Source organism: Condylura cristata, unplaced genomic scaffold (assembly GCF_000260355.1).
Source record: "Condylura cristata isolate star-nosed mole 26May11 unplaced genomic scaffold, ConCri1.0 scaffold00013, whole genome shotgun sequence".
Lineage (NCBI taxonomy): Eukaryota > Metazoa > Chordata > Mammalia > Eulipotyphla > Talpidae > Condylura > Condylura cristata.
Window position 1 is genome coordinate 7,814,732 of NW_004567114.1, and position 14,444 is coordinate 7,829,175.

Here is a 14,444-nt window from a genome sequence, read left to right on the forward strand (position 1 = left end):
GGGCAGGTGGGTGAGGGGGCAGGTGAGGGATGGGTGAGGGGGCAGGTGAGGGATGGGTGAGCAAGAGGCTGAGGGGGCAGGTGAGCAGGTGAGTGGGCAGGTGGGTGAGGGGGCAGGCGAGGGGTGGGTGAAGGGGCTGTGAGGGGGCAGGCAGGTAAGCAGGTGGGTGAGCAGGTAGGTGAGCAGGTGGGTGAGGGGTGGCGCTGCAGAAGTGGCGTTTCCCCCGGAGCTGGGTCCCACAGTCTCAGCAAGTCCCCATAACTTCTGCCCGCACAGGCCTCAGTTTCCGGGATGGCAGGTGCCACCCCACCCCGGCTCCTCACACGGACAGGGGAGGGGAAGGAGTAGCTGGCGGTTTCCAGGGCAACACCTGGCAACACATCCGTGGAAACACAAAGGGAGCAGAGAACAGGCAGCCGGGCTGTTCCTGAGGTCAAGGAGAGGAGGGCGCTGGTAGACGCTCCTGGGAGGAAGCACCCTTGCTCTGTCCTGGGCCGAGGGCCAGGGGTAGAGGGGACCCCCTGCAGCAGGAGGCCCTGCCCCCCAGGAAGGCCAGTGCTGCCTGCAGAAGGCCTCCCGGTGCAGAAAGGCTGGGCGCAGGCTCGCCCTGGGCCTCTGAGAGCAGCGTTCTGGGCCCCCGCTGCGGGGGGGACCGGCCCAGAGTGCCCCCGGGGGGCGGGGGGCTAGGTCTGCTTTCCCACAGTCACCTCTCCGAGGCGCACCAGGTCCTGGTGCCAGGTCAGGGGAGGGCGTGGCTGGTTCCTTCCTTCCCGTCCCACCCTTCCCAACCACAGCTTCAAGGAAATGGAGAGGCACAGTCCTCACCCATGGCTGCTGCCTGAGAGGGGCAGGGCCTGCACAGCGGGCAGGCAGCGTCGGGTTGGGGTTCCGATAAGTGTGACCCATCCAGCCCCATGGAGCCTCTGCCACGGCCCTGGAGGGGTCTGGCGAAGGCAGCCAGTCCTCCCCCAGCAAGCCCTCCTGTCCTGACCTCGCTGCCTCACCCTGCGCCCCCCCCCCCCGCCCCCGTGGCCACTCTCTGGCCCTCCTGGGCATCTGACCTCCAGACCCCAGGAGGATCTAAAACTCCTTTGGTGCAGGCAGCTGAGTCCATGACCTCAGCGCCAGTGGACTTACTCAGGACAGGAACTGGGCTGGGGAGGGGAGGGCCAGGGGCCGCGTGGGCCCAGGCCTGGACCTTGTAGCAACACAGAGGAAGGAATGCACAGCTTGGTAGGCAGGACGGCCCTGCTCTACCAGCCTCGGGCAGGCTGTCCCCTGCGGGGTGGACACTGCCTCTACAGAATCCTGCCCTGCAGGAGAGCTCTCTGCTGCCATCCACGCAGCCGTGTGATGTAGGTGCTCACTCCTTCCTGCTCTGAGAACTGCCCCTGACGCCAACCTCCTGCAAGGTTACAGTGTGACCCACCAGACAAGCCGACTGAGCACCATCTCTGCTCCTCATGCTGGTGTGCCAGCATGCAGAAGTGAGTCAAGACACGGGTCCCCTCAGCATTGTGGCTGGTGGAAAGGGGCCCAGAGAGGCCTGAACCCCCACGTTGGGCCCCTCTGTGACTTCAACGAGGGGGAAAATTTGATTTTCTGGGTCTGCCCTTGTGAGAAGAGGCTGGGGTGCTGACTGGGATCAGCGGTTCATGACTTTGCCCAGTCCCAGAAGTCACCAAGAAAAGTTCTAAAAAAGCAAACTCGCAGACCCAAAAGACTCCAGTCTTTGCCCAGTTTTCAGAACCAGGCCCTGCATTTTGAACTGTTATCAGCATGCCCTGGAGACTGATCTGGAACCTCCAAGGAGCCCCGTGCTCCTGAACAGGCCTCTGTCCTCCAGATGAAGCAAGGGGGCAGAGCCCAGCCTGGCAGCCCCCTGCCGTCTGCCGGGGAGACAAGACTGTGCCCACAAAGAGGGGCCCGGCAGCCTCTGTCCCTCAAAGCCCACTCCGACTCAGCTGCCCCACAAGCCTCATGTCTGACACTGGCTTCTCTTCAGAAATACACCAAGTTCAGGTCTTGGAAAACTTGATTTCTACTGCCTTTCAGGGTAGCAAGACAGCAAGAAAGGACCTCCAAGATCGGGCCAAACAGGCCTGCATTTCCCACCTAGGTTCAGAGGCTGGCCCTCACAGAGACGTGGCTAAAGACAAAAGCAGAGTTCATGGGGGGTGTGCCTGGGGGGTCCTCTCAAATGGGAACCCCTGAATTTACTTATTGGACAGGTATCTACGGAGTGTCTACCATGTGCCAGGCACAGGCACTAGGGATAAAGCAGGGAACTAAATAAACAAAAATCCCTGCCTCCCTGCAGCTGATTTTCAGTTGGGGGAGACACCCAAGATGAGAAAATTAGAAAAGATTTCCAAAGAATGGTCAGGGAAGGCCTCATCACCTCAGTAAGGTGATGCTTAAGCAGAGACTAGAGAAGGTAAAAGAGCCATATGGATACATTCCAAAAAAGGGCGGGTGCAAAGGTCCTGGGGCACACACATGCCTGGTGTGGTCTAGGACAGTGAGGAGCCCAAGTGGCTGGGGTAGAGGACACAAGAGGGAGATGGCAGAGGAGGAGATCAGCAAGGAGCTGGCACTCAGATGACATGGGTATCTGAGCTCAGGGTCCAGTGAGATCGGAGGACACTGAAGGCTGGGAGCAGAGCTGGGGCCTGACATGACTAATTTATGCAAAGGTGATGTGGTCAGCTGTGTAAGGGTCATCTGAGGCCTCCGAGTAGCCGATTCCAGCAAACAAGCAATGCATGAGCAAAATGGGATGTCCACACTGCAAGGGCTGGAGAGTCAGAACATGTCCATAAAATAACAGTGGCGGTTGCCTTTTCTACTGCAAAAGAAAGACCAAGCGCCTTGTGCATTTAAGTGCCGTTACTGGGGTGCTTCCCAAGTCTCCGGCGGCCTGCTGTCTGGCACCCAGGCCATGGCCAATTGCAGCTTTAATCCATGGTATTTAGAAAATGCTTATTGGACGCCTCCTAAGACACTGGTGGCATAGCACTGATGCTTCTCACCCGCTTTCCCCTGCCCTCATGGACCCAGGTCTCTGCCCTAAAAACCTAGGCTTGGTTCTACAGAACTCAGCACCCCCAGAACTCACCAGGCATGGAAAAGGGGGACAGGAAAGCAGCTTCCACTGACTCTGGCTCTGGGGCAGGTGGCTGTGGGGGCGGCTGTTGCTCCTGCTCCTGCTGAGGGACTTCGGGATTTTCCACGGGAACATTCCCATTCTCAATGTTTTCGTGTCTGCCGTTTTGAAGTGGCTTGCTGGTCACCCCATTCGCTGAGTTGATCAGTCTCTGCCGCTGTGTGGACAGGAGGCAAAATAAGACACGTGACAAAGCATCACACTATTGTTCTGTTCCACGCAGCTCTCTCTCTCTCTCTCTCGCTCTCTTTTTTTTTGAAAGATTTATTTATTTATGCATACAAGAATTAAGGTACTGACCAGAGGTGCTTGATGGATGGGGTGAGAGACCTCACCAGAGACAGAGTGGGGAACAGAGCAGGCAGATCGACTGAAATACATGCTGAGGGGAGCAGCAGGTGGGTCAGGAGAGATCTGCGCGCCATGTGGGTCAGCTCCCTGGCCAGGATCGAACTCATGTGCAGTGGCTCCAGAGAGCTTCTCAGGGCTGTGCTTTAACCCGCTGCAGCAGCAGGGAGGGCCCATGCAGCTCTCTAAGGTTTCTAGAGCACCACCCCTGGAGATGGCATTGCCTGAGAAGTAGCACAGGGACCTCGGACTCCATGTAAGTTTGCTCATTTTCATCTGCAATGACACCAGAGCCTTTGGGACTCAATCAGAACCCTGGGCCACCCCTTTCTGGTGCCAATCTGACACCCCAGCCCATGACACTGGTGACAGCAGTCATTCCAGCCCCCTACGGGATGTTAATAAGCCATCTGAAGACAGCCATGGGAAAGGCTGCATGACTATTTTTTTTTTAGTTATATCATGCAAAAATTATTAACAATGCACTTAAAAATTAATGATGTTTTGCATCAAGATGTAGAACATTTCTAGCCCTTCAGGAGATTCAGGCATTTTCCCTGGATGATGAGTCCCTCTCTAGCAGGACTTATAATTCTACTTTTATAAATATCAATTAGTTTTTCCTGAACATGAACGTCCTATAGATGGGTTTAACTGGTATATGTCATTATATGTTTTTCTTTTCTTATTCAATTGAAAATCCATGAGATTCATCAATGCAGCTGCCTAAAGTAATTTTTCATGACTATATAGTATTCTATTATGTGAACAAGCCACACTGTCCCCTTTGCCTATTGGTAGGCATTTGTCTTATTTCCTCTTTTTAGTTATTATGAAGAATGGAGCTATATACATTTGTGCACGTGTCTTTTTATGGATAAATTCATTCATGTTTCTTGGGTATTTGTCTAGGAATGAAATTGCTAGGTCATATTAAAGCATTTTATAGTCACAACAGCAACAGATTAGAATTTCAGTTGCTTTGCATCCTTGTCAACACTTGATAGTGTTAGTCCTTTTAATTTTAGTCATTCTGGTGGGGACCTTGTCGTATCTTATCCTGGTTTTTAACTTGCATTTCCTTGTCAACTCTTGTTGATTATATTGGATTATCGTCCATTTGAGTAGCCTCTGCTGTCTTTAGCTTTCACCATCATGTGTTCTGAACCAGTGGGTTCCCTTCCCTCCCCTGTCTCACTGACCAGGCCTATTTCTTTCCATCCAAGCAGAAGCTGATCTTTGTCCCCAAGCCTGTGGGTCTTTCCTAAGCTGGGAAATGAAGAGCCACATTTTAAGATATCAACAGGTTTCTTCTCTCCTGAGAATGTTTGCCTTTGCATAGTTCATTTTTACCTAGTTCTCATTAAAAATATTTGTGGATCAGCTTTAGGCTGGTGGGCAATGACTGTCACACAGTGACACATAAATTCTCCCCAATTACTTCAATAGGCGACCAAGAACCAGGAAGCATGTCCCCAGTGCCCAGCAATCGTCTACGACAACATGCCAACACCCTTCCTTGTGGGGATTAGAAGTAAAATCAAAAAGTCATTCTTAGAATGGAAGCATGTTATTTCTCTAACAGAAAGGGGAACTGGCCATTTAACTCCGTGTCTGTCTTCAAATCAGTTTGAGACAGGGACTCCTAAATCATGAAGGTTGGGAGGAAGGGTGGAAATTTCAAATTTTTTTCTCACCAAGATGTCTATAACATACTTCAACGCAACATAAAAGAACAAAGTGATCTATAGCCGAGACTCATTGCTGTAATATTTTGCCACCCAATGAGGGTTAAAGGACAGCTCGCCCTTGCAGTAAAAAGAAACAAGCAAAGTATCTGTGCAAAGAAAGAATTGCAAGGGGTGGGGCAGGCATGACTCCCTGCACCAGGAAAGGTAGCAGTGGAAGGACACCCCAACCAGCTAGCTCTGTAGGAACCCACAGAAAATTGTGCCTGGAAATAATATTTACATCGATGTGAGGTTGTATTAAAAGAGGCATAGATTATAACACAAAGGAGGTGATGGATCCACATATCAAGAGAGACAAACTAGGTTTGCATAGGAGAAGAACTAGATGGTGAGGACCCTGTCACCTCAGGGACTGTGGGGATTTCCAAGGATGTTTAGATTCAAGGAAAAAATCTGGGGTGAAGGGCCACTAGGACTACTACATGAACGAGGCAGTAAGAAACAACTTAATAAGCAGGGACTGGATATTATAGAGGAAAGAAAGATAGACATGGGCCTGGGCCAGTGGACTAGACCAAGCCCCAAGAATTTATGCAGCTCCCAGCCCTTTCATAGGCCAGACTCAGACTTGGGTGGGAATAACTGTTATGCCCTATTGATTGTGTGGCTTTGAGCAAATAACCTCGCCTCCCTGATAAATGTAAAATGCCATCATGTGACTCCGTGGATCATTAAGAGGATTAATGCTATTACAAGGGTGAACATCCAGGGCCCTCCCAGCACTCAGCAGCTGTTCAGGAAATTACAGATGTTTCTCCAGCTCAAAGTGACGGGCATCCAGGCATGAGATGAGGAGAGGTGTGGGAAGGAAGGTGGTGGGTGACCAGGTGTGCGCGCAGGGAGGGCATGTGAGAATCTGGGCCTCTTGGCAACTGATCTCAGTGGCTGCAGGGAGGACAGCCAAACTAGACCAGGGGTAGACGCAGAGCGACACAAAGCCCCCTTTCAACGCCCCTTACCCCCACCCCAAATCCTCCCTCAGGTGCTCCACCCTCTTTGAAGATGAACAAATCAGGACGACAACCCCACGGTTACTTCCACGGAGTGATTCTAACTTTGCAAACATTTCCTGAAACATCCTGGAATTAAAATGACTGAGGAGGAAATGAGGCCAATGGGCCTCAAGACCCCACCGTGAAACTGGGCACGTTGTGGCTTTTTATTCTTCCCATTTTTCACTCCACAATGACTTTCCCCAAGGACGCTGCTTCATCTCCAGGCCTAGTCTAGCTTGCCGCTGTGTGAGTGAAATTTTTAGAGCTGGAAGCATCCTGCCCAACACCCTCGGACAGAGAACCTGAGCCCCAGAAAAAAAATTAGGGTATTAATAGTCATTCATGTTCAAGATTTCTTCCTCCCAAGCCCTGCCTCTGTGGCTCCCCATGCTGCCTTCAAGGGCAGGTGGCTGCCAGTGGTGGAAGAATATTAGGGGCTGAAAATCAGCCATCTACCGGCTCAACCAAATGAGCTCCGAGATTTCCCTGCCTTGGTGTGCCCTGAAACATATAAAGCACACCTCACCCCACCCCAAGCTCCCAGAAGGCGCCATTATCACCCCCATGAAAAATAAGCAACAGTCAGTAAGTTCCATGGCTTTAGCAATGAATTTTGCCAATTTGGGCCAAAATGATTCAGTACGTCTCAAAGCTGACAATGTTTCTCTTTGCTAATACACGCTGACAGCGAAGGCCCGTTGCTGACAGCGAAGGCCCGTTGCATATGGAATCAAAGGGGAAATGTTCAAACACAGAACCTTGCAGCCCTGTGGCACATCCTCCCTGCATGTGGGCACTGTGCCGACTACTGATCTTAGCTGTTGAGTTCTGAGTCCTCTGGTGACAAGCTGGGACCAAGGGTAAGGACACAGAATCCCCCCATGCTCCGGTACAGCAGAGACGAGAAATCTTGGTGAGCAATCAGCATGCTGGCTTGGCTAAACTGTACGTTAAGTGACATTCAAACCTCTTAACTTCCCGTTCAAAGGACAAAGTTCCTTGGCACAAAATTTAAGCAAAGTCGAGAGTCCAGAATGAGCAGGGATCCACCAGGCCGTGGCCACCCACCTGTGACTCCACCTCCTCCTTGAGCTATGAGTATGTGTCCATCTGCTCTACGGAACATTCTCAAGAAGCAATCCATACTCCGGGTGGGCCTTTCTCCAGTCACCTCACCTCTCACTCCTGATATAATGTTTAGGGGGGCAGGACAGGCAAGCCTCTGACTGCTGCCTGCCTTGATAAGCATGCCCCCATACATAGCCACCAGGGAGAGGATCCCCTGCCAGAGGCCGACCGGCCGGTCTCCACCACGGCCAGAGCCGTCGAAGGCCACTTACGCTCACGGTGTCGGAGCGAGCGTACCTCATTGATGATGATCCTGCTGGCCATCCGCAGTCGGGTCCGCGGCCCAAACTTGTTGGTGATCATTACGCGCAAGCCCGCCTCGGGGAAGTTGAACTTGGGGGGGCTGGAGCTCATGACCTCGTCCACCATCACCACCGGATTTTTGCCATATTGCGGCTCCTCCTTCACTATATTGACACAGGGTCGTAGTTAGTGCGAAGGACCCCTGGGGTGACACCCTGTGCCGGGGTGACACCCTGTGCCAGGGTGACAGGCTGCCCCAGACTGCAGCCCACCAGCACTGGGGACCTGGCTTTAGCTCCCCCCCCTACCCCCGCTAGTCAAGGTCATCGGTTCTGAAATGCCTGCTGCCTTGGAGTGCGGCAGAGTCCTGAGCACCCCAGCGATGGGCCACTCATGGGCATACCCTCCCCACCCAGCCCCTCCGAAACTGATGCCACCCCCACTGTCTGGGGCCCAGTCTGGGCTAACTGTAAGGGTCGTTCAGTTCCTCCTCCAGCCCCACCTACAATACAGTCAGGCTCCCTGCCACCCCTCCCAGGACAGTGAGAGGACTTTTCTCTGCCCCTATTTACTGTGGCTCAGATGACACGTTAAAATTGGCAACAGCTGCAGCATGGAAAATGCCAGAATGCACCGGCGGACACTAGCTCTAAACTCCCCACGAGGCCAGCTGCTCTTTGAGCAACCATCTCCACCCTGCTCCGAGCTTTGTCCTCCATGAGGCAGGTCATGACGGCGAAGACAGACTCGCGGGCTTCGGCTTGGCAACGGAGGCCAGCTTGGTGCGACAATGCCTCCTGCACAAGGCCTGCTCTCTCCTGACCCTGTGTCCTCTCACGAGGCTGAAAATAAGTGTCCCCGGTGCCCGGATGGCTCTCTGCCTCCTTTACAACAAACATGCTCAGGGCTGGCAGTGGGGACTCGACATCCATCCCCCAGAGCCCTGGAGCGTCTGGCACAGAACCACTGGGCACAAGAGTGGCAGTCACAGCTGAGCGCCCTCAGGGGCTCCAGGGTGAAGGAGAGCTTCCCGGAGGGCACACCGCGCGGGAGTTAATGTCAGACACGATGCATGCACACACACACTCACACTGGCCACCCGGCAGCAAGGCTCAGCAGACAGGAGGTTGGGTTAGAGACAGCGCGGGGCAATGCATTGTCCGAGGCACACACTCACCTCGGACGAGGTGTGCACTGGGCTTGCGGATTCCTTTTTTTAATGCATGTGTGTTATTGCCTGGGTGGAAGCGGGTTACTTACAATTTAGAAGAGGAGGAGAGTTATGGAGAGAAAGGCCGACATAGATTGCCAGAGCTGATTAGCGTGCGGTGGGTGCTGGCCTGGCAGCAGTCTAGATGGCGGCCAAGATGCCAGGGGTTACTGGAGGTGTTAGTAGAGGGCTGCGGGGCTCTGGCCTTTGGGAAGGCCCCTCTTCCTGGCCGAGTCCCAGGGCTCTGTCCCACGCTGAGGGTCCCCCACTCCTCCGTCCGCACACACACCGAGCCCCTTCCTACGCTGGGAGGTGAGAACCAGCAGAGCTTCTGGAACAGCCCTGGGCGAGCAGCTGGGCTCCCTGTGGAGCGGCAGCTCTCTGAAGGCAGCATCTGTGCTGGGCCTCCAGTGGGAGGTCGAGGCCCAGGGCCTGGCCCAGAAGGCAGCTGGGAGGCGGCTCTTTTCCCAGAACCTCAGCCCAAGGCCAGGTATTCACACCCTCCCTGCACCTCTAAGCCAAAGCTGGGACTGGGCCAGGGCAGCTGGCAAAGGTCCCATGGTGAACCCAGCCAGGGGTCAAACGGACACAGGCCACCTGACACCCAGCAGGAGAGCAAGCGGGGCGGCTGCCTGCCTCAGGCCTGGGGACATTTTGGGGTGTCTTTGGTATAGGGTGCTCTGCTTTCTTGAACAGAACTGATATGTCATGTGAAAAATCTGTATAAGTTTTAGGGAAAAAACCAAACAACTCAACCTAGAACAAAGCTGAAGGATCCAGTCTCCCTTGCCCCCAAAAAAGAACATTCTGGGCTGAGCTGACTGTGTCCGCTAACCTACTTCAGCTCTCAACAGGCCAAGTGTCCTGCCCTGGCTGGGCTACACAGAGCCCCCTTTCACAGAAACACGGATCTTGGGCTTCCACGGCTGGCTAGACCATGACCTCCCTGGAGCCTGAGGACCGGCCGTGAAGAGAACACGGAGTCAGGTGTCCACAGGCCACCTCTCTGGGCCTCTCACCTCTCCAGTTCCTGGGGGTCTGGCTAGGACCCCAGACAGGGTCTTTGTCCCCTTTCTTCCAATTCATTTACCCCAATAAAAGTTGGAGGGAGGCCTATCTTTTCTCCTTTCCACATGCCCCACATCTAATTTTCTAGAAACTATCCTGGACTTAGAAATGTGCAGGGCAAGAAGGAACTTGTGGGGAGTCCTACTTCCTGAACAAAAGGGAGTGGGGGCAGTGCTGTGACCCTACCAGAGCGGCCCGCAGGGCAGCTGCTGCCGGAGAGCCAGGCCTCCCCGCCAAGTGGCAGAGCCCCGACTTACTGCACAGGAGACCCGGGAATAGGAATAGGAGCCCCGGTCACCACCCACGCCGTACGGACTCCCGGGTGGCACCTGAGGAAGTGGGTGTCTCTGCTGGGTGAATGGCCTCCCAACACACACTCTCCTCTCTGCCTGTCTAGAGGCCCCGAGGAGCATAATCCCCTGCAGGAGACCGGGCAGGAGTCAGCCTGGCGCTGAGAGCCCTGTGGGGACTGAGAGGGCTGAGGAGCCACTGTGTCTGCGGAGCCCAGATCCCAAAGAGCAGCCGCATGCTCCCTCCCTTCTGAGGAGGTTGTCCTGGAAACCCGGGAGTCAGGGTGGGGGTGGGGCTGCTGGGTGTTTCTGCAGCAGGACACAGGGCACAGCCCCTCCGCAGGCCCCCCTTTCCATTCCTCGTGGGCACGCCAGGGTGTGTCCACACCTACAGGGTGTGCCCGCAGGCCTCTTCCTGCCCCCCCCCCCGAGTGAGCACCCCTCACTCCAGCACCTGGGACAGGTGCCCGTCTCAGGGTTTGCCTGAGAAAGGACAGGACGTGTTTGTACAAGTGGCATGTGGGAGGAAGCCCCCACTCAAGGCTGAAGACTGAGCAGGGGCCAAGAGGACAGAGTTCAGCACCCGCGTGTCCCAGACACGCCAGCAGGCCCCTCTGAACGACATGGTCCCACCAGGCATTGAGCAATGGGATTAAAGTTGCCTGGGAAAGGACACGGCTTGCTCGGGGTGACCAGGAAGAGGGAGAAAAGACCCCAGGTGGCCAGTGCACGTCCTCAGCTGGCCAGGAAGCGTTATTAGCCCCTGAGGTGGCGCTGCAGCTGCTGGTCAGGAAGCTTGACTAGCACCTGAGGTAGGACCAGAGCTCTGTTTGTCCACATCCATTGTTCAGGCTCTGCTGCGGATCTCGGGTGGTAAACACGTGACTGCTCCCTTCCTGCCAGCTGCCCCCACAGAGGGCAGCACCTGGCAACTGGCCAGGTCATGGAGACTCGAGACCAAGGTTTCCAGCAGGCCTAGATGACTTAGGGAACACGACAAAAATGACACTTCTGGGTGTCAGAAATGGCTCTGGACACCCATCCAGAACCCCAGACAAGGGGCCACAGAGCAGCTGAGGACACTGGGGCTCCCAGGCAGGGCTCCAAGCAGGGCTCTCGGGGGCGGCCTGGGAATGCCTGCTGAGCGACTTGGCTGCCCCTCCCAGCCCAGCTGTCCCTCTGGACAACGAGCCAGAGGTCTCTCCAGAACAGAGTTGTCCAGAAGCGGACTGACATTTGCAAAGCCACGGGGAGGCACAGGCCTGCTTTGCGTCCTGCGTCCTCAGCCGCCAATCACTGGCCTCCTCCACACGGGTCGGGGACGCAGCTCACTGCATTTCAGAAAAGCCTGGCAGGCCTGGAGCCTTCCTCAGGAGCCCTGGGGGTCCCCAGGGACGGGCCTGAGCCTCTTCGGTCAGCCTCCTCCCAGATAAGCAAGGACCAATCTGGGCAGCAGCCCCAGGACACGATTTCCCTCCTCGTGTGAGGTCTGTGATCAGAGGGAGGAGGATGACAATTTAGGGGGAGAGTGTGAGTGTGTGTGTGTGTGTTAAGACGGGCAGTGCGTGGCGTCCAGGCCGCGGCTGGCCCCGCTCCTGTCTGCTCAGCCTTACCTTGCCCCAGCAATGGCACGGAAGGGTCGTCAGAGCCACTATCACAGTAATCATTACCGTCCTCCAGCTCACTGTTGACCGTGTTGCCGTTTGCAATGGTCTTTTGTTTGATTGTGAAAAAGGCCTGCATCTTCACATTGTACCTGGAAGTCAGTTCAAAGCAGGAAGTCAGACTGAGAGGTGGGGAGGGTACCACACCCATACCTGGTAGTGTCTGGGCGTCCGAGCTCCTGACAGGAACCTGAAAACCTGCAGCGGAGGGGCCTGCCGCTATTGAGACCTCAGCAGTTCCTAGGCACCGGGGGGCCTTCAGCCCAAGACGGGCCTGAAGCCCGCTCGCTGCCCCACATCACAAGCCCGTCCAAGAAGCGTCGCTTGGGCCAGCTTCGGGCACAGGCTCGAAGGGGCCTTCTCAGGCCTGTCCTCTTTCCACGGCCAAGAGTGGGGATGTGTGCGGGGAGGCTACCTGGTGGGCACCCCACCCCCACTGGGAAGAACTCGCCCCCAGGCTGGCTGCCTCTCCGCAAGGCCCTGTGAGGACAGCGGGCGAGGACAAGTCTCTTCTGTTTGACAGTTTATCACCCATTTTAATAAAACATTATAAATGCTTTATGGCAAAGGGGGAGTCTTTGTCTCATAAGAACCAGGGTTGAGGGCCCTCCCTGGTGGCGCAGAGGGTTAAAACACAGCACTGAGGCCCTCCCTGGTGGCGCAGCGGGTTAAAACGCAACACTGAGAAGCTAAAGCCACTTCCGCATGAGTTCCATCCCCGCCTGCCTCGGAGGTGACCACATGGCGTGGCAGACCTCTCCTGACCCGCCCGCTGCTCCCCTCAGCAGTGTCCTTCGTCGATCTGCCTGTTCTGCTCCCCACTCTGTCTCTGGTGAAGCCTCTCGCCGCCCCTGAGCCTCTGGCCTGTACCCCAGTTCTCTATGCACAAATAAATAAATCTTTAAAAAAAAAAAAAAAAAAAAAACCAGGGTTGCTTTGTCTGTGGAGGTATGAGGAGGGAGAAAGAACCTGAGTGCAGCTCAGCTCATGGGTTGTGTTGTCTTTTCCTTTTAATTGCAGACTATATATGACATATAATTTACTATCTTAGCCGTTTTCCATTTCCAAGGGTGCAGTCTGCACACTCTGCTTTCGTCTCGCTAAGCGGCATCACCATTGCTCTGTCCACAACAGTTTCAGAGCTGCTAGTCAGCCCATGGATGAGGAGTTCCCATGCCCTCCCCGGTGCCCGGGCAATCTCCCCTTGACTTTCCCGCTCTGTGGGCTCTCCTGGGTGCCCCAGTGGTAGAAATACGTCTGTGCCTGGCTCCTTTCCCACAGCCCCATAATCTCAAGCTCCAGCAGGTCAGCTCTGCCTGCTGTTGGTGGCTGAACACTGCACTTCCAGGGTGGCTGAGAGGTGACTCTGACCCTCGCAGCCTGTGTCAGCAGACCCAGAGGCTGCACCCACAGTACTCTGAGTGGGCCCCTGCAGCTGAGCAAGGCAGCCACCTCTGTGTGGCACTTTATGAAGTCTGGAGCAGAAGAAAAGCTGCCTGGCTTTATTATTATTTTTTTAATTGCCTTCCAACCTGTTAATTTATCTTTCATTCCACCTAAAACCATTAGCTAAAATGTTTTAGCTAAAATCATTAGCCAATTCCTGCGCTTTCCCTGCTAATTTTTTTCTTGCAATTTTATTTTATTTTTTTTACTTGTATATGTATTTTTTACATTTTTATTTTGTGCATTTTTCATCTCAGTTGTGATCCCTGTGGCCTTCCCACCGCCACTTCACCCGTGTGCCATTTGCGGCAACATGGGTGGAGCTGGAGAAGACCACGCTCAGTGAAACAACAACTATAAGCCAGAGACATTCCACAGGGGAGGAGAAAGGAACGGGATCAAAGCTGGGGTGGGGAGAACGCGGGACTGTGGAGATGCCTGGCTTTCTGAGGAGTGGCAGGGAATTACCGGGAGATTTACAGGGCCAGTGAAGCGGCTCCCCTGGCCATGGCACAGAGGCAGGGAGCAGGGGGGCGGGGGCCCAGCCTCCTCCACCCGCCAGCCATCCGGCAGAGCCCCCCTCGCCCGGGCCTTGGAAAGCACCCCAGAACGGCGTCTGGTCATCACTGCCTGATGCCGCCTGCCGCCAGCGGGCATCCAGCAGGGAACTGGGGCTGGCCAGACAGTGCTCGAGAGCAGGCTACCAGGACGTGAGAGACGCGGTCAGAGAGCCCGAGGGAGACAGACAGGGCACTTACTTCATGATCAGGATATAGAACACGTACAAGACGATGAGCACCAGGCCTTCCCACCTCAAAGAGAGAAAGGAGAGGCGTCAGAGGCAGGACGCCCAGGGCACTGCAGGCTGGGAGTGGCCAGTCAGGGGGCAGCATGCGGACCCCGACCTCCCCTGGCCCGCTCCCAGCGTCAGGCCCGGGACCCAAGTAAACAGGGGGAGCCCACGAGCCCACGACTGCCCTGTGAGTGAAGCCCTCTGGGAACAGACGGGGAGTGAGTCTGCAGGACTCAAGGGGAGCTTTCCCAGCCATCTAGAAAAAGGGGGACCAGCCCCCCCACATCCAGGGACTCACAGAGCTTTCCCAGCCATCTAGAAAAAGGGGGACCAGCCCCCCCC

At 55.2% G+C, this 14,444-nt stretch overlaps 1 protein-coding gene across 2 annotated transcripts in view; it reads right to left on the reverse strand.

Moving 5' to 3' along the window:
- SLC24A4 (solute carrier family 24 (sodium/potassium/calcium exchanger), member 4) overlaps positions 1 to 14,444 on the reverse strand; it is a 120,080-nt gene that overhangs the window by 16,537 nt on the left and 89,099 nt on the right. The window contains exons 10-13 of one of the 2 annotated variants that reach the window (XM_004681607.2): positions 14,068 to 14,121; positions 11,870 to 11,955; positions 7,626 to 7,795; positions 3,119 to 3,323 (exon numbers count right to left, since the gene is read on the reverse strand). In XM_004681607.2, the coding sequence (XP_004681664.1) occupies positions 3,119 to 3,323; positions 7,626 to 7,795; positions 11,870 to 11,955; positions 14,068 to 14,121 (515 nt within the window). Of the gene's footprint in view, positions 1 to 3,118; positions 3,324 to 7,625; positions 7,796 to 11,812; positions 11,956 to 14,067; positions 14,122 to 14,444 lie in introns of both variants that reach the window. The other variant, XM_004681606.2, reaches the window with a different exon arrangement.